The sequence below is a fragment of the Callospermophilus lateralis genome, chromosome 8, assembly GCF_048772815.1.
Source record: "Callospermophilus lateralis isolate mCalLat2 chromosome 8, mCalLat2.hap1, whole genome shotgun sequence".
Taxonomy (NCBI): Eukaryota; Metazoa; Chordata; class Mammalia; order Rodentia; family Sciuridae; genus Callospermophilus; species Callospermophilus lateralis.
In genome coordinates, this window is record NC_135312.1 from 119,430,178 (window position 1) to 119,450,848 (window position 20,671).

Consider the following 20,671-nt stretch of genomic DNA (forward strand, 5'->3'; position numbering starts at 1 on the left):
CTCCAAAAATTCTCTCAGATGAGTTCTTTCTCATCTTTTGAGAATCAGAAATTCCAAGGTTATTAAATCCTCCCCAAGTGACAGGAAAAAAGAGAGAAAGCTCGCAGTTCAGTTTAGGGAGAAAGTGTAACCTTAATACATAGCAAATCTCAACAGCCTCACTGACTTACACAAATGCAAAGATTCTAAAGGACTCTGTGTAATAACCTGTGCTGTAGGACTCCCCCCCCCAACTCCCCTGCAGCACCCTTCAGATGCTGGGGACCACCTGTGATAATGGTGATGCTTAGTGTGGTGTAGAAACACCTTCTTTTCCAGGTTCTTCCTGTGATGTAAACAAGACAGGTATTTTCTTCAACCCAAGTGCAGAAATACCAAGTCAAATTAGGGATGGAAAGGGAGGCTGTGCTGTGGTTCTTCACTGCCTCTGTCTGTACAATGAAAGCAAAGCCCTGCTCCTTGTACTTTAATTTGCTTGATTAACCAAATGAATTCAGAATGCCACTCTGGAAACAATCCTGAAACGTTAGTCAGTTTTATGAGAATTTCCATTAAGAAATTAATTGAAATTTTTTATTTTATTTATGTTAAATGAAAATGTCCAATTAAATTATTTTATACAAGTCATTTTTTTTTTAACTTTAATTTCATTAGTTGTTATTTCATGTTTGACCCAGGCCAGGAGCTTAGGGAAAATGATGGGCCTCTCTTACTCTCCAGAGCTGTGAATGTTGATTTTGTTCTGCTGCCGGGCTCAGCACCCCACACTGACACATAGGGGCGCGCACACACACACACACACACACACACACACACACACGGTACCCTTTAGCCCCTGTGGGGCTCACCTTATTAGGAAGAACTCCAGGGAAGTGTCCCAGGAGGCATATGTGCTGTCCCCAGGTTGTGTGGCCCATCAGCCTTGCAGTGTTAGGTTTGGCTTCCATATTCAGCGTTGCATCTGTATTTGGTTAGTCGCTACAGAACCCCGAGTTTCAGGCTGTCCATCAAGTCTTGCTCAGAGGTATGGCCCTGGGAGCCCCTCTTTTATCTTTGGGAGGATTAATACAGGCACAGACTGCTGGGTGCTTGAGACACTTGCTATTCCAAGATGTGACCTTTGTCCTCGTTTGAAATGAGCCTCGACTCATCCTCTCCTTGGTGCACTTCAGTGATCTCTTGCCAGGGGTCGAGATTTCATTTTTTGAGAGCAGTTCGGGTTTATTCCTGTTTGTTCTCCCCCCAGAGGAAAGAAAATACAAATGCCACTTGTGCCCCTATGCTGCTAAGTGCCGTGCGAATCTGAACCAGCACTTGACTGTCCATTCTGTGAAGCTGGTGAGTACAGACACCGAGGACATTGTCAGCGCCGTCACCTCTGAAGGCAGTGACGGGAAGAAACATCCTTATTATTACAGGTGAGTCGAGGACGAGCACACTAGTGGGGCCTCCCAGACCCCTTGTTTTCAGACTCTCAGCCAGTCTTCCCCGGGGCCTGTGTCACCAAGGCCCTTGTCTCAATCACATGCAGATCTTCATTTGAATACGTTCTTTGCTTAGCTCCAACCCTGTGTGGCAGGGACTCCTCTGCAGTTTGGCCTCGTAGAGTTAATTGAAAGAGAAGGGTCTTGGACGACCTCTGTGGAACGGAGCTCCAGAGAGTGGCTCTTGGGTCTGCGTGGTCCCAAACTTGTAACTGAGCCCCTTGCTGCCGCCTAAGAAATCTGAGAGCCCCGAGGAGGAGATAGCTCAGAAGACATCACATATTGTCCCTTGGTTATGTGCCCTTTAGTCCCAGCAGTGTCATTCTGCTTCCATAGTCAAAGGTGAATCAATATTTGGTTCAGTCACCATAAAAGTCCAGGTATCAGACTCGCTACCAAATGTTGCCCCGAGATATCGTTGGACACTTGCTTTGGCAAGGCGTCTCTGAGGCGGGGTGGCTTCTATCAGGAGTAATCACGGACAGGACTGCCCGAGGTTTCGCGTGCCACAGGACAACCTGTGTGTGCTTTCCTTGCTGCGCAGGGAGGTTTCCAGAGCCAGAGAGAGGCTCCGGGATGTGCAGCACACTCCAATTTTATCGGTGGACCAGCACCGCTAAATACCTTGGCTGCACCGCCCCGCATCTCTGTGCCCAAAGGAATCAGTTAGGCGATGTGCAGCATCTGGAAGCTGTAGTTTTTAATTAACTTTATGATTATTTAACATCATTATAGCGTGTATGGGATTGTTACATTATGCTGGCACCTAATCCGTTTGGCACAGTGACCACTTCAGGCATCCCAGGAAGCAGAAGAATTTTCTAACATGATACCTTTTGGTGGAGAGAAAATGTGTGTGAAACTAGTTTTTGTGCGCGCAATACATGCACACACTGCATGCACACACGCAGCACACACAGGAAGCGTGTCTCACTCTCCCTCTTTCCTTTTGACCTTTTGTGTAGCTGCCACGTGTGTGGATTTGAGACTGAGCTCAATGTCCAGTTTGTCAGTCACATGTCACTCCACGTGGACAAGGAGCAGTGGATGTTTTCCATCTGCTGCACCGCCTGCGACTTTGTCACCATGGAGGAAGCGGAGATCAAGGCTCACATTGGCACCAAGCACACAGGTGACCACTCCTGTCAGTCCTTCTCCCCCTTCTGCATCCCTTGCACCCCAGACTGCCTGCCACATGGCAGAAGCATCCTTGCTGCCCTGAGACCTTGGCATTTCCTTCCATAGAAGGTTAGTCGCTACAAAACCCCGAGTTTCAGGCTGTCTCTCCATAGAAGGAAGGACTTTTCCAGAACATCTGGGCCACATTGTCCCGCAGTCACAATGTCATTGCCTGGCTCGACCTGGGCCTCACTGATCTGGAAGATGCCCGGGTTTGGATGCTTTTGAGAGATGTGAGCCCCGAGTTCTTGCACCACATCTTCTTGCTCATTGTTATACATAGCGGTCATTGAGGTCTTTCCTTGCCCCAGGCTTGTGCCTTTGCACACTGGATGCCATTTAAACCTCTTAGCAATGCTCTGAGGTGAACATTATTGTTACCGCACATGTAGAAGGAAGAACTGAGGCTTAACGGTATTCCGTCCAAGGCCAGCAACCTGGACGTGACTTGAGCAACTCAGCCCAGGACGGTTTTCCTTCCACAGCCTGCTCTGGCCCACAAAACACCTGGCAGAGCTTTTATTAAACCTTTCTGTTTCTCTGCGCCAGGGCACTGAGCACCTAACTCTGCAGGCTCCGTTCCCTTCCAGAGAACTCTCATAGCCCTGACACTCCCCATAGTGACACATGGCACCTCTGTTCATGGGCAAAGATAACCAGATTCTCCTGAAACAAACCTAACAAGACTTGGCCGGCCCTCGCCTCTCACTGGAGCCTCTTGCCATTCTGGTTAACTTCTTCCATTTAATGATGTTAACATTTTGACTTCACCGTGCAATTAGACTCTCACAAGTGATGGTTACAAATGACACCAGCGTGGAGTCATTAAGTGAGAATGAGGAAGACCTCCCCCCCCCCCCGCAACCCCACATTTGTGGTGCTTAGAAATTAAAAGCTGATGCTGCTAACTGCCAGCCCCGGGTGTTGGGTCAGCCCCTTACATCACCGGCTGCTGGAGGATTCCGGAAGGGGAAGTTCCCTGACAGTTGTGCTGACGATGAGCATGGCCGATAAGGAGTTCTCTGTGCTTCTTTGGCTGCTTTGGCTCAGTGGTGCCAACAGCAATAAAAGCTTGTTTTTGTCAGTAAACTGAGCAGCTATGACTTGGAGGTCTGCAGATAGTCATTATGCTGAGTGAAAAGGTGCCATTTTTACAGTCGGCTGTCTGACCATAACCACATTAGCACCACAGGCAGCAGGTGAGCTGGGAAACCCACGTGGAAGACAAATTAAATTCAGAGTTTCTGGAGTGGCTCATGGAGGGAAAGGCCAGCCTCCTTCTCATCTCCACTGGCTTCAAAGAGACTCTTTTTTTCTGTGAAACCTTCCTTCTTCAACCCTGTTTACCCCAACATATGCCTGGGTCTCCATCCCAGAATGCTCTGCAGCCCTCTCCACCCCCCCACCCCACCTCAGAGAAACTGTAGAAACTTAGTGGCTGGAAGAGGTGGGCTTAGCATCACTTATCATTGATGGAAACCTCACATTGTTGACTGGCCAATGCAAATGCAAGCATGCTCACCTCCTAATTACCAGGGGGCACAGAAGGGAGATCCTGTTCCCTCTGGGGTGACGCAGCTCCCTATCTAGCTGGGGACAATATTCTTATTTGTTAATACAGAGAGCCAAGACCAAAATTCCTTAAAGAAGTCTCTTTTGTTATTTACCAAAAGCTTTTAATGCTGCTACTATTAGAATAAGATTAGAATGTATTTTTTTACTTACATATGACAGCAGAATGCATTACAATTCTTATTACACATATAGAGCACAATTTTTCATATCTCTGGTTGTATACATCGTATATTCACACCAATTCATGTCTTCATACCTGCACTTTGGATAATAATGATCATCACATTCCACCATCATTTCTAATCCCATGCCCCCCCTCCCCTCCCACCCCTCTGCCTTATCTAGAGTTCGTCTATTCCTCCCATGCTCCCCCTCCCTACCCCACTATGAATCAGCCTCCTTATATCAGAGAAAACATTCAGCATTTGGTTTTGGGGGACTGGCTGACTTCACTTAGCATTATCTTCTCTAACTCCATCCATTTACCTGCAAATGCCATGATTTTATTCTCGTTTATTGTTGAGTGATATTCCATTGTGTATATATGCCACATTTTTTTTATCCATTTATCTATTGAATGACATCTAGGTTGGTTCCACAGTTTAGCTATAAAAATTGATGTGGCTGTGTCTCTGTAGTATGCTGTTTTTAATCAGTTAAAAACTGATTAAAAAATCAGTCCTTCGGGCATAGACCTAGGAGAGGGACAGCTGGGTCAAATGGTGGTTCCATTCCCAATTTTCCAAGAAATCTCCATACTGCTTTCCATATTGGCTGCACCAGTTTGCAGTCCCACCAGCAATGTATGAGTGTGCCTTTTTCCCCACATCTTCATCAACACTTATTGTTGTTTGTCTTCATAATAGCTCCCATTCTGACTGGAATGAGTTGAAATCTTAGAGTGGTTTTGATTTGCATTTCTCTAATTGCTAGTGATGGTGAACATTTTTTTATATATTTGTTGATTGATTATATATCATCTTCTGAGAAGTGTCTGTTCAGGTCCTTGGCCCATTTATTGTTTGGGTTATTTGTTTTGTTAGTATTCAACTTTTTGAGCTCTTTATTAGAATGTATTTTTTAAGCCAGTGCTTTGCAAACCTTTTGCAAGGCCAGATAATAAATATTTTAGGCTCTCAGGTCATGCAGTTTCTGCCATTACAATTCAATTCTGCCACTAGAACTTGAAAGTTATCATAGACAGTACACTAATGAATGGCCATGTTCCAATAAAACTGTATTTACAAGAACAGGAAGTCCATTAGAGACAAGAAGCTATGGTTTGCCAATGCCTTCTATAAGCTAACAATTTCACAATGAGCATTTCCTATATTTAGTGCTGTTTTGAGGTGTCTGAACTTGACACAAAATCTATCCATCTAAATCTGTACATGAATTAGCTGTATTATTGTGAAGTTATTATGAAAGCAATAGTTGTGCTATATGACATTTATTATAATCTATAGTCTTAGAATAGGGGGCTTGTCTAAGTCACTGCCCCAGAACAATCCCTGCACAGTGTGAGGAGTAACTGTTCACTCAATGAATGGACATATGTGCACAAATTCCTCCGTTCACATCTTGCATCTTGCATCATGAGTGGGAAGAACATTCAGACTTGGCCCTTGATCAAACCTTAGAGCTCAGTTGACTTACAAATGCAATCTTTGCAGAAGTTACTTGTTGTGGAGGAAAATACAAGTGTGATTCTAGATCTGGGTTCTAGGTCCAGGTTCTGTAAAATAGCTTCTAGCCTAGGAACATGGTCTAGGATTTAATGCTATCATTTAAAATGATTAATTTATGAATGCTTTCACAAAATTTTTTTGGAAACCAACTATGTACCAAATATGTAAAACAGCAGGGAAAATCATGTGTGTGTGTGTGTGTGTGTGTGTGTGTGTGTGTATATATATATATATATATATATATATATCATGAAGAACCATGTCTAGCCAAAGAATTATATATATATATATATTCCATGAAGAAATATATATGTATATCATTTAATTCTCAAACAACCATAGGAGGCAAGTGCTTATATAACCCATTTACAGACATAATAATTGAGTCATAAAATAAAGTATCTTATCCAAACTCATCAGCTATTAAGTGATGAGGGGTACAGGTGGTATTCAAACTCAGGAATTCTGAGTCCTTATTGCTTTCTTGGGCAGAAAGTGGGTGGGTGGGCAGGCAGTACTGGGAATTGAACCCAGGACCTCACACGTACTAGGTAAGTGGTGCACCACTAAGCTCCATCCCCAACCCCTTTTTACTTAGAGTTAGGGCCTCACCAAGTTACCCAGGGATTGATTATAGGCGTGTACCACTGCACCTGGCTTAAGATCCTTAACCACTATACAATGAATGACAAAAATTTAAAAACAGATGTTTATCTTTGTAAGACTGAAAAGAAGTACACCAAAATACAATAGTGCTTATGTTGAGGCAGTAAAATAACTGGCAACTTCTTGGCCACAATTTCTCAAATTTGTTTTGTTTTAAATCGTGAAACATTTAGTGTTTTTTTTTTCTCCTTAAAAATTCCCTACAGAGGGTTACCCTAATGTGTGAGAGTGCACAAGTGTCCTTCACCAAGAATCTTTATGATGCCAATGGTAAATGACCACTTCCATCACAGTTAGCTTTGGATTTAGGTGGCAAGGGCACCCTGGCCTTCTCCCTGCAGACATTGCAATAGGAGAGGAGGATTGAAAGCAGGGGAGGCTGTTTGGACCAGAGATCAAGTGATCTGGGCTGTTTTCCTGTTTTATATCAGAGAGTGGCTAACATAGCACCTTGTATATATATGCCACAAATTTTTTTTTATAAATTTACCAATTTATGTAGTTCTGCCCAGTGCCTTAAGCCTCAGAACATTTTAATTGAATTTTAAAGATAGTAATTGAAATTAATATGTTTCAATTCTGAAAACATTTTTTAATAAGTATTAAATAGACTGTCAGTAAGACCAGGCTTAGAACATAGATTTGGAGAAGTAATGTCAAGGATTTGAGGCCTTCACTGAAAATGTTCTATTTGTCTACAGAATGTGAATTAGTTGATTAAACATACAGATAAAGGACTGGCATTTATGGCACTAGTTATAATACTCTGGGATGCCCAGAATTGGACCCAGGGTCTTGCACCTGTTGGGCACGTGCTCTACCACTAAGCTAGTTTTCACATAGCTTCCTTGTTCCAAAGGAAGACTGCATATTTTGAAGACACATACTATCTCTTCACATAGTCACATACTCTCTGTCCAGAAGCCATGTTCAGTTCTGATAGAAACAAGATTTTAAACATTATGAACTGAAATGAGAATTGTCTTCCCTGGACCGAAGAGCAGTCTCACAGAAGTAGGATTTGAAAACATTCTAAGTGATTTTTTTTTTTTTTCCTTTTTACCCCCCTCTCTCTTTCTCTCTCGACTTTTGTTTTGTTATTTTTGTTTGTTTTATTTTTTGCTGGAGATGGATCCCAGCACCTTGGGCATGCTGAGCACACACTCTACCACGGAACAGTGCCCTCAGCCCTTCTTTCTTTTTAAAAACTTTCTTCAACTGAACAAGTAATATATGGTCACGCTAGAAAATTTTGAAGTTCAAATAATAAAAAAAACAAGCATTATGTTAACAATATTAAATCCTACTCACTAACCCATCATGACAGCATTATTTCTAGACTTTCATGCCTATATGTAGTATATTATTTATTTCTAATGTCCTAGTAAAGGAAGTTCTCAGGGTTTATAATCAATAAGTTGCTTAACTAACTAATTTGAAGGAAACCAAAGAACAGTTTTCCGGTGTTTTCTACCCTAATTTAAATTCTGGAGTTGCATCCAATCTGTTCATCAGTTTGGGGAGCATTGACATCTTAACAACTCTCCTGAATCAGAAACAGTGGATAACTCTCCAGTTACGTGGGGCTTATAAAGTACATTGTTAATTTACTACAGTATAACTTCAAGTGATTATACCACTTCCTACATAGTATAAGAAACTTAAAATAGTGTACTTCCATTTCTCCCTGCCCAGCCTTTATTATTGTCAAATATTTATTTGCATGTGTTTTAAACCTGACAGTGCACTGTTATTTTTGTTTCAACAAAATTACTTTTATTATCTCTGAAAATATCTCAATACTAAGAAGGAAACATAAATTTACCTGTGTACTTATCGTTTCCAGGAGTCTTCATTCTGTTATGTAACCAATTTTTGCATTTGGTCTCATTTTCCTTCTGCCTCAAGGGCCCCTTTTAACGTTTCTCATAATACGAGTCTGCTGGCGACGAACTCTTTCATCTTTTTTAATGTCAACCTTTTTTGGTGTTTTTGCCATCACTTTTGAAACATATTTTCATTCAGCTTTGTTCTTCTGAATATAACATGTTGGGGTTTTGTGTTTGTTTTTTTGTTTTTCTTTTCTATTCTTTTCTTTTCCCCCTCTGGCTACTCTTAGGACTTTTTTCTTAATCACTTGGATTCACAATTTAATGATAATGTTCTTTGGTATGGATTTCTTCATGTATCTTAGGCTTGAGGTTAATTGATCTTCTTGGATCTAGGAGTTTGTGATTTTCCTCAAATTTGGAAAAAATTTTGTTCATTTCAGATATTTTTTTATACCCTACTCAAGTAGCCCCTCAGGACTTACACTAAGGTGTCTGAAGTCTCATCATTTACTGGTGCTCATTTCATTTTGGGCAATTCTTTTTCTGTTTCATTTCAGAGAGTTTCTATGGCTGTTAGCCTTCTATTTCACTAACCTTTTCTTCTGCCATGTCTTAATCTGCTATCATCTCATCAATATATGGTTCTACCTCTGACCTTGGAGTTTCCATCTGTAGAATTTGACTTGGATCTTGTTCATATCATCCGTGTCTCTGCTTAACATTTTAATATATGAAATCTATTCATAATGTTCTATAAATTCTAATGGCGCCATTTCTAGGTTAGTTTTAGTTGGTTGATTCTTCTCCCCATTTTGGGCTGTGTTTCTCGTTTCTTCACATGCCTCATAATCTTTGTTTAGATACCAGACATCATGGTTTTACATATTGGTGTTCAATATTTTATATACTCCTATACGTATTATTGACCTTTGTTCTAGGACACAGATAATTACTTGGAAACTTTGATCCTCTTGAGTCTTACTTTTATGATTTGTTAGCAGGCCTGGATCATAAGGCATTGATCTCTCCAGGGCTAATTATTACCCACTCCTAAGAGACCTTGCTCAGTTTTCTGCCTAATGCCCTGTGAATTATGTGTTTTTCTGATCTGGCTGATGCAGACAGCTGTTTCCAGCCCTGTGTGGGTGCAAAAGCCAGGCACTAAGCTCAAGTTTTCACTAGAGCTTCCTTGCACACAGCTTCGACCCATGCTGTGCTAAAGACTCAAAGGGCACCCTCTGCAGGTCTCAGGTTCCTCCTCTGTGAACTCTGATGCCCTGTCTGGCAATGCCTATTCATGAGGATCTCTCCAGTCGCTCAGCTCTGCCTCCTGCATCGGGGACCTGTCTTCTCCTCCCCGATGCACTGCAGCCTGGGACAAAGCTCAAGGCAGGAGGCTGAGCAGTCCCAGGCCTCACCCATCCTGTCGTGGTCTCTCAGGGGCCATTATGCTTCATCACCTCATGTCCAGTGTTGTAAAGACTATTGTTTGATGTATTTTGTCTGCACTTTCTTTTTTCTTGGTTGTTTCACATCAATGTTGGGTCCAGTTCCTGATATTCCACATGAGTAGCAACTGCAGTCTCCTGACACAGATTTTAATGGCCTCTTTGACTTGTTTATGCCTGGCTTTGAGGAGGAGCCCAGGGCACTGAGGAGCATGGACACTGGAGGCAGACCAACTCAAACTCCTCCACCACTTAGTGGCCACATGACCTAGGCCAGGTTTACCCGTGTGCCTCCATCCCCTCATCGGCAAAATGGCAATAGTTGTGCTGATAGAATTTTTGTTCTTTTATTTGTTTGAACCCAGGGCCTCATGCCTGCTAAATGCATGCTCTGCCACTGAGATATCCTCCCAGGCCTTGGGATTTTTTTTTTTTTTTTTTTTTGGAGGGGGAGTACGGGTGGGGGGGTGGATTAAACGAACTCAGGAACACTTAACTACTAAGCCCCATCCCCAGCCCGTTTTTATATTTAGATAAAGGGTCTCGCTGAGTTGCTTAGGGCCTTGCTAAGTTACTGAGGCTGGCTTTGAACTCGCAATCCTCCTGCTTCAGCCTCCTGAGGTGCTGGGGTTACAGGCATGCATTATTGCACCCAGCTTCCTAGGATTTTTGAGAGGATAGAATGAGATAATGCACTTAAGGTGTAACAGTTTCTGGAACTTAGTACCATGTTCAGTACATCTTAGCCATTGTTATCATTAGATTCTAATTATTGTAAGACCTCAATAAATATTTCTCAGATGCATGAATGCCTGCTCTTGACTCTGAGAACCTTGCATGCCACCGCCACAGAAGCTCTAGGAACTGGAGCCCCAGGGAGTGCACTGGTGGGAGCTGGAGGCCTCAGCAGAACCGTGGTGCATCCATGAGACCCGACTCCCCCACCCTCAGCTGCTGTCATTCCAAGGGTTTTCGTCTCCCAGGTTAACAGATCTGGGTTGTTTTCATATTTCAGGGGAAGACAGGAAGACCCCCAGCGAATCAAATAGTCCCTCTTCATCCTCCCTCTCAGCTCTGAGTGACTCAGCCAACAGCAAAGACGACTCAGATGGCTCCCAGAAGAACAAGGGCGGGAACAATCTGCTGGTCATCTCTGTCGTGCCTGGGAGCCAACCCTCGCTGAACAGCGAGGAAAAGCCAGAGAAAGGTGAGGGAGGAGGTGAACGTGGCCTGCTAAGCCCTGTCCAGTCCAGGATGACCCAGTCTTGAGAATGAGCCCTGGAGAGGAAAAAATTATTAGGCCCAGGATGCGGTACAGTGTGCAGAGAGCAGGACCAGGACGCAGAAAATCGCATTTTATTTTGGCTCGGTTTGTTTCCAAATGCAAGGTGGGAAGACGGAGAGAGTGACATTGACTCTGAGGCTATGTGTTTTGTATAGAGATGCAGGGAACGGTACCTGGGAGGTGCATCTGTGGGGAGGCACGGGGTGGGTGATGGGGGGAACCTCAGCCCCACTCCTGCCTCCTACATGCGCCTCTACACCCAGCTTCGGTCCTTTCAGGGTTCGAATGCGTTTTTTGCAACTTTGTCTGCAAGACGAAGAACATGTTTGAGCGCCATTTGCAGATACACCTCATCACCCGGATGTTTGAGTGTGACGTGTGCCACAAGTTCATGAAGACCCCCGAACAGCTGCTGGAGCATAAGAAATGCCACACTGTCCCCACCGGTGGGCTCAAGTAAGGAAAGCAAGTACAGAACCTTTTACTGCGTTGTTACCAAACACCCTTTCCCTTGCCCTTCCCCTTCCCTGAAGGTTTTGGGGGTCATGGAGTAGGAGAGCTTGGTTTGAGGGAAGTTAGTCAGAAACCTCTGCTGCCTTTAGCTGGATTGAATTAGACCTGTCCTCCAGGGGGGTCAGCAGATGCCAGCAGGAGAATCCATTTCACAAATATCCCCAGATTCAGGGCAAGGAAGAAGATGTGCTGGACAAGCCCAGCTGCAAGGGTAGACCCATCCTGCACTGTCTGAGTTTCGTGCACACTTGATTTTAATGGATTCAGGGGTTAGTGTCCCTGGGTGTCAATCATTACACTGTCACAACAATGCACCAACTCTGATTTTCAAACGGCTTGCCATATATCTTTTAAATAAGCCTTATGACCATTCCACCCCACCCACAATTGGAACCTTGGCATTTTGACCAGGCAGGAGATAACATTTTTCATACAAAGATCATGTGCTTCACGCCTTCCTACGAACCTACCAGTGCCTTCCCCAAAAGATCTAGACAAGGAGCATCATTTTTATCCAATATTTGCAAGAAGCCCTCCGGTCTCAAGTGAGACCAGTCAGTTATTACCAAACATACTGTGTGTCTGGCTTGATAATAGGTGCTAAAGGGCACACGAGGAATAAAATATAATTTCCACCCTCAGGAAGTGTATGTGCTAACACTCCCAGAATTTAATCTTCCCAGTGAGTCTGAGATCAGAGTCCCCGTCCACAAGGCCCTTATGGTACACTGAGAAGAGGGAAGCACACATAGTTGGGCACAGAAAGACAGTTGTCGAGGCAGAATTATTAAATATTAGCTGAAACGATCATGTAGTGAAAAGAATAGAAATATATGTTTTACTAAAAATGGGGAAAAATAAAACTTTCATTTGAAAAAAAAATTTCATCATTGAGACTCAACTTCCAGAGAGGTGGCGTGCCTCTCTATGTGGGTAAGGAATGGAGAGCCCAGAAGGGCCCTGGTAGTCTAGCACCAAGGGCAGTGCAGGGTTGACTCCCCTGAGCTCCTGCCTGATCGGGGGCACCCTCCTCCCAAACCTACCCAAATGGAAGAGGCAGCAGACAGCACCTACTGTCGGCTCCACTTTGGTTCACTCTTGGGGGCACTCGGGTGGGAGGAAGAGGGAGGGGGTGGGGAAGGGGGAAGGGTGGTTATAATTCACTCAACCAGTAGATGGAAAATGCCTAGCAAGACCTTATTTGGGGACTTGATTTGGTTTGTTCCCAGTGTCCCTTTATAAATAATTGGTATAAAAAGAAAGATGAACCCAGCTTTCTGTGGATGGACTAGTGACATTGCCTTCCCGGTAGCCCAGTGACGCCCATTACTTTGTGGCCTCGCCAGTTGTGGCTTTGCCAGTCGCCTTTCCTCAGGGGCCTAAGCAGTCCCGAGCCTCTGAACCCGTGGGGGAGAATGCACAATGAACCTGATGCATTTGCTGGGCCAGACACTTCCTGTGCGGTGCTAACCGTCCCCTGTGTGATAGTTTATGTTCTAGGATGACCAAGTAGAAGAATACTTTGAAAAAATTGATAATGCCTTCTGGCTATACAGTGAGTCTTTGTTTTGTTTTGTTTTGTTTCCTTCGCCATATCAGGGAATTAATTTGCCTGAGAGAGTGTCTTTAAGATAAACATTGGGAGCATGGAAAACCCTTAGCACTTTGCCTGAGCAGCGAGAGAAAGATTGAGCTGTGGGTCACAGAAATGTCCTTAACATGACACAGACCGCCGATGTCTAAATTGCTTTTCTGTGATGGAACTGCTTGTACTCTATATCCTGTTCATAATGCAGATCAAATAAGATTATACTATTATTTTTCTTTTGCCGTAGCTCAGGACAGTGGTGAGTTTCAGACTCCTCTAGGTAAGGCCCAGCTTGGCGTAGGGGTTGTGTGTGCACCTGACCTGGGAATGGGCTTTATATTTCTCTCGTGTGCACTCTTCTGTGAGCTGAGGTTCAAGGCTAACGGCGAGCTTGGCGCTGAGGAGGCAGTGCACGGTGCACCTGGTTGTGTTGGGCTCTGCTGAACACCTCTCCAAACCCTCTGAGGACAGTCCACTCCCTGGCCCTGCCCTGCAGGAGCTATGCAAGAGTTGAGGCAGCCATTTGGGCATCTGCATTCTTTTTGGAAAGAGAGCAAACACACTTCAGTTATCATTTCAGCCACCGACTCAGAACCCGGCAGTGTCCAAAAGAGAGGCCCCACAATTTTTGTAAACACGCCCCCACCACTCCTCGCAGCCCCTCTGGACAGCCGGGAAGGTTGGCGGCGGCCTGTCCCCGCTGCAAATGATGGAGAACAGAGCCACAGAGAGGCCCAGGCTTTGTCCAGGGTGTCCAGCTAGAGCCCCCTAAGGTGATGGAGCCGGACTCAAGCCCACCCCTCGACTCCACCGCAGACACTTGTAGAGACCACTCATATAAGGGCTCAGCATGTCCCGCGGGCTTTCCCCGTGCTGAGTGCTCTCCCTAGCACCATAGAGAATGCAGAAGAGACGTAAGAACGGCTCCTGCCCTCTGAGAATCGATGATCTGGCATAATAACGTACTGAGAGGTCTTCAAGTTCCAGAGCAGCCCCCCTCCTTCCTCCAGACCCCCCTGAATGGACGGCTGCTGGGAGGTCTCCGTCTCCCCGCAGCCCTGCACAGTCCTCTGCTTCCTTTCTGATGAGCTACAAGAGATACGTTCTATGTTTTCATATGTATACACACACACACACACACACACACAGGGACACACACAGGCCTTCTCATCCTAACAACCCTTTAATAAGCACGACTCTGACCCCTGTGACTTTCTTTTTGCTGGAAGTAGCTCTCCCCTAAAGCTGTTCTTTAAAACCTCTTAGCCTTTCTGCGTGTGCTTGGTGTGGTGCATGAAAAGTCGATTCTTTGTGTTGCTCCCATCTAGGGGGACCGTCAGGAGGTTTAGACCTCTGCCATGTCTGGTCGGGAGTGGGGAGGGCTCCCAGGGGCCGGGTGGGGGGCTGGAGGGAGCGCCAGCTTGTGTATTCCTGGCAGTTTCTCTGGTCCCCTTGTGAGGGCTGGCCTTGGCCCTTGCAGCCAGGAGACCCAGAACAGGCTGAGCGGACCTCGGCGGAGCTCCCCGCTAGGGGGGACTGCTCTGTCACCAGTGAAAGCCAAAAAGGGCCATCTCCACCCCTGAGAGGCAGCAGGGCTGGGCTGGGGTGAGGGCAGGCTGATGAGGAGGGGAAAAGCCTGGCTGCCATCGGCCCCTTCCGGCTGACCCTCCCTTGCATTGCTTCCCCCCGGCAGGTGCCCATTCTGCATTTATTCCACCAACCGCCCCGCTGCCATGGAGTGCCACCTCAAGACCCACTACAAGATGGAGTACAAGTGCCGGATCTGCCAGACGGTGAAGGCCAACCAGCTGGAGCTGGAGACGCACACCCGGGAGCATCGCCTGGGCAACCACTACAAGTGTGACCAGTGCGGCTACCTGTCCAAGACCGCCAACAAGCTCATCGAGCACGTGCGCGTCCACACCGGGGAGCGGCCCTTCCACTGTGACCAGTGCAGCTACAGCTGCAAGCGCAAGGACAATCTCAACCTGCACAAGAAGCTGAAGCACGCCCCTCGCCAGACCTTCAGCTGCGAAGAGTGCCTCTTCAAGACCACACACCCTTTCGTCTTCAGCCGCCACGTCAAGAAGCACCAGAGCGGGGACTGTCCCGAGGAGGACAAGAAGGGCCCGAGTCCAGCGCCCAAGGACCCGGCCAGCCCCGGGGCCCCGCTCCTGGTCGTGGGGAGCCCCCGGAACCTCCTGTCTCCCCTGTCGGTCATGTCGGCCTCCCAGGCTCTGCAGACCGTGGCCCTGACGGCCGCCCACGGCAGCAGCTCAGAGCCCAACCTGGCACTCAAGGCTCTGGCCTTCAACGGCTCCCCTCTGCGCTTTGACAAGTACCGGAACTCGGACTTCGCCCATCTCATTCCCTTGACCATGTTGTACCCCAAGAACCACTTGGATCTCACATTCCACCCTCCCCGACCTCAGACTGCGCCTCCCAGCATCCCCTCCCCCAAACACTCCTTCCTGGCCTATCTCGGACTAAGAGAAAGAGCAGAGACTGTCTGAGGGCAGCCGCGCTCTGTACCAAAAACAGACAGAGACAGGAAACAAACAAAAACCCACAAAACTTAAACACAACCCCAGCAGGTGTATGTTGCTGCAAAACCTACAGGCCCCAGGGGTCTGAGCCACGTGTACTGTATATCTTTAGTAAGGAATAGAGAACTGGCTGTGTGTGCATACCTATCGCATTACCTACGAGCTGCTTAGGTGACCCCTGCATACTTCTACCTTCAGAGGCATGCCTCCCCAGCCACCTGCCCCCACTCCAGCCCTTCCGTACTTCTCTCCGAACGGAATTTTGTCTCGTTAAACCCTCAAGAGAGTGTCCTTAATAGCAATCAGCACTTGTAAGCTTCTGTACCGGTGCATTTGGTGTTCTGTTGGGTGAATGGGCTGTGTGGGCGTTTGTGGATTCCAAAAAGCAAGCCGTGTGTCGCGTGCCATGACTTCTCTGTTGCACATTCTCTGTACTGGCTTCTTGAACGGGGATGAACGTCCTTCTCCCTCCCCGGGCCGTTCATCCACTACAGTTTCTCCCTGAGTTCCTTCATCACCTTTCCCTCTCTATTTTCCAGCTACAGAGTGGTAGGGCCTGGTGCTCAGTGGATGAAGGGATGGCAGGCATCTGCAGTGCTGCTGGACATTTCCCACAGAGTGCTGGACACCTCGAGCTCAGATCTTCTCTGGTTATGAAGATGCGAGACATCAAGCGACTGGTCTGCAAGAAATATCTTGCAGCACTGCAGCTGGCATCACAAAACTTAAGTGTCGTTGTTGGCGCCCGTGCGGAAGCAGTGTGCATGGAGCGCGCACACAGCGCATCCTTTTTCTAAGGGCAGATTAAATATATATATATATGATGTATTAATTCAGTGGTTACCATTTGTTTGCAGAAAAAAAAAATTGTATGAGTGGAAAACTTTATGGTTGATAAATCCAGCCAAGGAGATTAAAAGGGGTTTGGATAAATTCTGGGTATAAATGCTCAGACTAAAAAAAAAAAAAAAAAAAAAAAAAGAAAAAGAAAAAAAAAAAATGAAGCGGCAGTTTTGCACAGTGCTTTTGGCCTTGCACTAGTTTTTGTTTCTCATGGGGGAAAAAAAAGATAAAAGGAAGAAAATGTACCTTTTTTACGGAATGAGTAGACTGTATGTTTGAAAATTTAGCCACAACCTCTTTGACACATAATGACACAACAAAAAGGTGCTGTTGAGTCCTTGAGTTTAGTTATGCCCCTGAGAAGTTTCCATTGTGTCTGCAGATCCTCTGGCTGTAGCCATGTCCTCCGTGTGATTATAACTCTGTATTCCATTTTGTTAACGCCTGGTAGATGTAACCTGCTAGGAGACTAACTTTATACTTATTTAAAGCTCTTATTTTGTGGTCATTAAAATGGCAATTTATGTGCAGCACTTTATTGCAGCAGGAAGCAGGTGTGGATCGGTTTCACAGCCCTTGGCTCATCTTAAAAAATAATGGATGGCTTAAAAAGAAAAAAAAAAAGAATGGAAAAAAATCTTTGGCTGAATATGTTCATTGCTTGGGTTTTTAAGACAACAGAATTTCCAGTATAAAATAGGCTAAAAGAGCGGGAAGAAATGTGCTTTGTATAGTAATGGGAAATTTGGAATATAAAAGTTTATGTATTATTTATCTATGGAAGAGCTGGTGTACAGGAGGAACGCTTTCTTACTGTGTTGCTGTTTTCCCAATGTGTGTTATCCTAAAGTTGGGATTCTTCTTTTTTTCATCTGTTTCACCAGGGCAAAATAAATGCATCCCTGATTTTTCTTCCTCTAGTCAGTTGCTTCTCTAAAAAGCCCCTTGGAAGTTAGTGCAGTTCTCCAGGAAGCCAGAAGACTATATGTCTGTCCACACCACGGCCTCCCCCTCGCCCCTCTGCACCAACCCTCCTGCCCCCAGCCCTATCAGGTGCACTACCCTTCCCTTTGCCAGTCACCCAGCCCTGGATGGGGAGCCTGCTCTGTGCCCTGGCAAACCTGTTTACACTACGGAGATGTCCACAGGGGCAGGGAGGCCCGACCAGCTAGGGCAGGAAGCTCCCAAACCCTCAGTCATTCTCTAGCAGAGACCTTTGCCCTTGGCCTTGTTTGAAACGTTCAACTCGCCATCTCAATGTCTCAGTAAAAGACACTATAGACAGTTATGGACAATATACTCCAAGAATACTGGGCTGGGGTGGGGGGGCTGTTTTTTTAAAGTCATGTCTTTATCCCCATATAATGGAGAGTGTGCCACTTGGCTAATAATGTGTTTTCAAAACTACAAGTTCAGTAATGACAGCAAAGAAGGCCACGGTGATGTCATGGGGGCTGCCAGAAAAGGTGACACTCACTTAAGCACCGGCAGGTTCAAAACCTGAGAGGGTGGCCCTGACGATTAGCACTCTGGGTTGTACAGCTTGCTGCTTGTGCAATAAGAGGTTCTAGGGCGGAAACTTTCAAGATGGAGAGGAGTGACGGAAGGGGACATTTACTGCTCAAATGCCATGCATTTCACTGCTTGCCACTGAACTTGTATTTGAATGACTTAGTAATGCTTAATATAATTGGGCGACTTTTTTAGCACTTTGGAAAGAGTCATCAATCTTTCTGGTAAATTATATAAAAAAAAAAAGTTTTCTGAGTGAGAAAAGGTGTGTTTGGAGTTTGTTTGACTTTTTATATTATTATTGTTATTAATAAAGAAAAAATCTACAGCATTTTTCAGACTCCACCTAGATAATATGTACCCCTGAATTTGGTTTGCAGTTTGATACTCAGGGAAGGATGTATTCTGTAGATATCCTTTCCACGTAAAACACTAACATCTTTGAGAAATTCACCTACCAACTAACTTCAATTCTGTTTTCTCTATGCATTCTTCCATGAAAGCAAGCTTATTTTTCCATATAGCATTGCAGTTAGGTTCTCAGCACTTTCTTCTATCCTTTTTTTTTTTTTTTAACTCCTCATATTATGTTCGGATGATCATACTGTCAAGGTTTGTGTACATTACTGAAAATTTGTATTGTATAAAGCTTTTTGCATTACAAGGCTGTACAGGGTCATTTTGACAGTAACTGGTATATTCCTTTGCATCTTATGTTGCATTGCCAATTTCTAGTGTATCCAGTTTGAAAGTATAATATACTCTAATTAAAAAAAAAAAAGGTTGGCTATACTCTGGTTTCTTTTGCTTTCTTGGTTGCCACCCTTGGCTCCTGGTGAAATCTCAGGGTTTTGTTTGTCTTCTTTTGTTCTGTTTTTTCACTTTTCAGTGTGTTATCACATTTTGGAAATGCCCCCTCCTGTTTATAGCTATTACAAAATGCAAGTTTTGAACAGCTGTGGTTATAATGCAAACTGTTACTGTGTAAGTCATTAATGTCTGTTAAGGTTGGGAGCATATCCATCATTCAGGACAGTGGCAGCCAGCTCCTTCCTGAAATTATTTAGTGACATTTAAAAGCGTTCAGCAACCATACCCTCTCCTGCTTAACATTATTTTATTGACCCCTAGCCAAAGGGGGGCGGGGGGAGACAGATGAATAATTCCATTTATCTTAAGCTGAGAAGTAAGAGATTTTAGTGAAGGGAAATGCTGTTTTGCAAGCTAAATAATAATCTACCCCAAATGCAAATAATCATAGTTCACCATTCAAGGGACGGTACCGGAGAAACTGAGACCAAAAAGAAATTTCAGAAGTGTTGGGGGAGGAGAGAAAGACATGAAAAGCACACTGATAAGTTAAAAGAAAAAAATCTCTTAAAATCCATTTTAAAGCTGTATCCATTCGAGATCTTCCCCATGAGTCTGTGATGATTGATAAAAATATATAAAGCAGCAGATGAGAATGTTTGGCCTGGTTCACAACTTGCATGCTTATAAATATAATGTCCTTTACTTATTTCAAGAGATTGTGAACCACTTCACTCTAACATTTAAAGTGATCAAATTTACTTTTTTAAAAATGAGATAATGTAGGAGAAACCACTTTGCAAATGACCAGTCACTAATCAGACGCTATTTTCTCCTTCTTTTTCTCATTCAATAACTATTTTTTTAGAGGGTTGAAACGTTTTTCTTTTTATCAGGTTCAAGCGCTAATTTTGTTTTGGGGTGGCTGGTACTTATGGGAAATATTAATATGAGCCAGTCTCCTTTGATTTTGGTAATGAATACAAGCATGAGTGGCTTCTCATTTTTAACAAACACTTCTTTTCTTACACTCACATCGCTACATCACATGCTCCCTCTGGTTAGGTAACCTGCAACATGAAGAAAATAATCATCACTTTGGATACCATTTCCCCTGAAATGGGCTTCCAGTGACCCTGAGGAATAATCAGAAAACAGAGCCACTGGTGAGAGAAGGGACCTCGTGTTTCTTTAGTTATGGATCAGGCATCTTTAGGCCAGTCACCTGGCCCTGGAATTCTAATTCCAGATCTTAGATACCCTTTTGTACTGTCAGGCTACATAAGTATAATCAAGGTCAAGCAAGACTCGGGGCATGTTTATACTGTGTCTGTGGCTGATCGTTCATTTGGTGACCACCAACAAAACATATCTCATTGTTTAACAGCCCTATCTTTGGTCACTGGGGAATAAGGAGAAGAGAAATATCAAGATCTGGTGAACATTTTTGTCTCCCGGCCCAGGTCAGAAGCCTCACATTATAACTCTGCCAATGACCATGGGGGGCCTGGTGGACAATGTGGACGGTGTGAAGGGGAGTTGCTGAAACACAGAAACCAGGTCCTCCCAGGGCTTTTCAGGCCATGGTGGGAAGGAGAACCCAGAGAAGCTGTGCATGTAAGAGGGTGAGGAGGGAAGGAAGGGGTCAGCCCCTGAAGGGATTTTATTCATGCCTCCAGGAGGAGGCAGAGCCTGTGAAACT

General features: G+C 44.9%; 1 protein-coding gene across 6 annotated transcripts in view; it reads left to right on the plus strand.

The window, feature by feature from the left end:
• The window catches only part of Znf827 (zinc finger protein 827), a 163,722-nt gene extending 144,771 nt beyond the window's left edge, over positions 1-18,951 (plus strand). For 2 of the 6 annotated variants that reach the window (XM_076864511.2, XM_076864510.2), the window contains 5 exons: positions 1,247-1,418; positions 2,450-2,616; positions 10,888-11,079; positions 11,436-11,613; positions 14,952-18,951. In XM_076864511.2, coding sequence (XP_076720626.1) covers positions 1,247-1,418; positions 2,450-2,616; positions 10,888-11,079; positions 11,436-11,613; positions 14,952-15,771 — 1,529 coding nt within the window. In that variant the 3' untranslated portion in view covers positions 15,772-18,951. Of the gene's footprint in view, positions 1-1,246; positions 1,419-2,449; positions 2,617-10,887; positions 11,080-11,435; positions 11,627-13,158; positions 13,226-13,505; positions 13,539-14,951 lie in introns of all 6 variants that reach the window. The other 4 variants (XM_076864514.2, XM_076864512.2, XM_076864515.2 and 1 more) reach the window with 4 other exon arrangements.
• Positions 18,952-20,671: the final 1,720 nt, after the last annotated feature.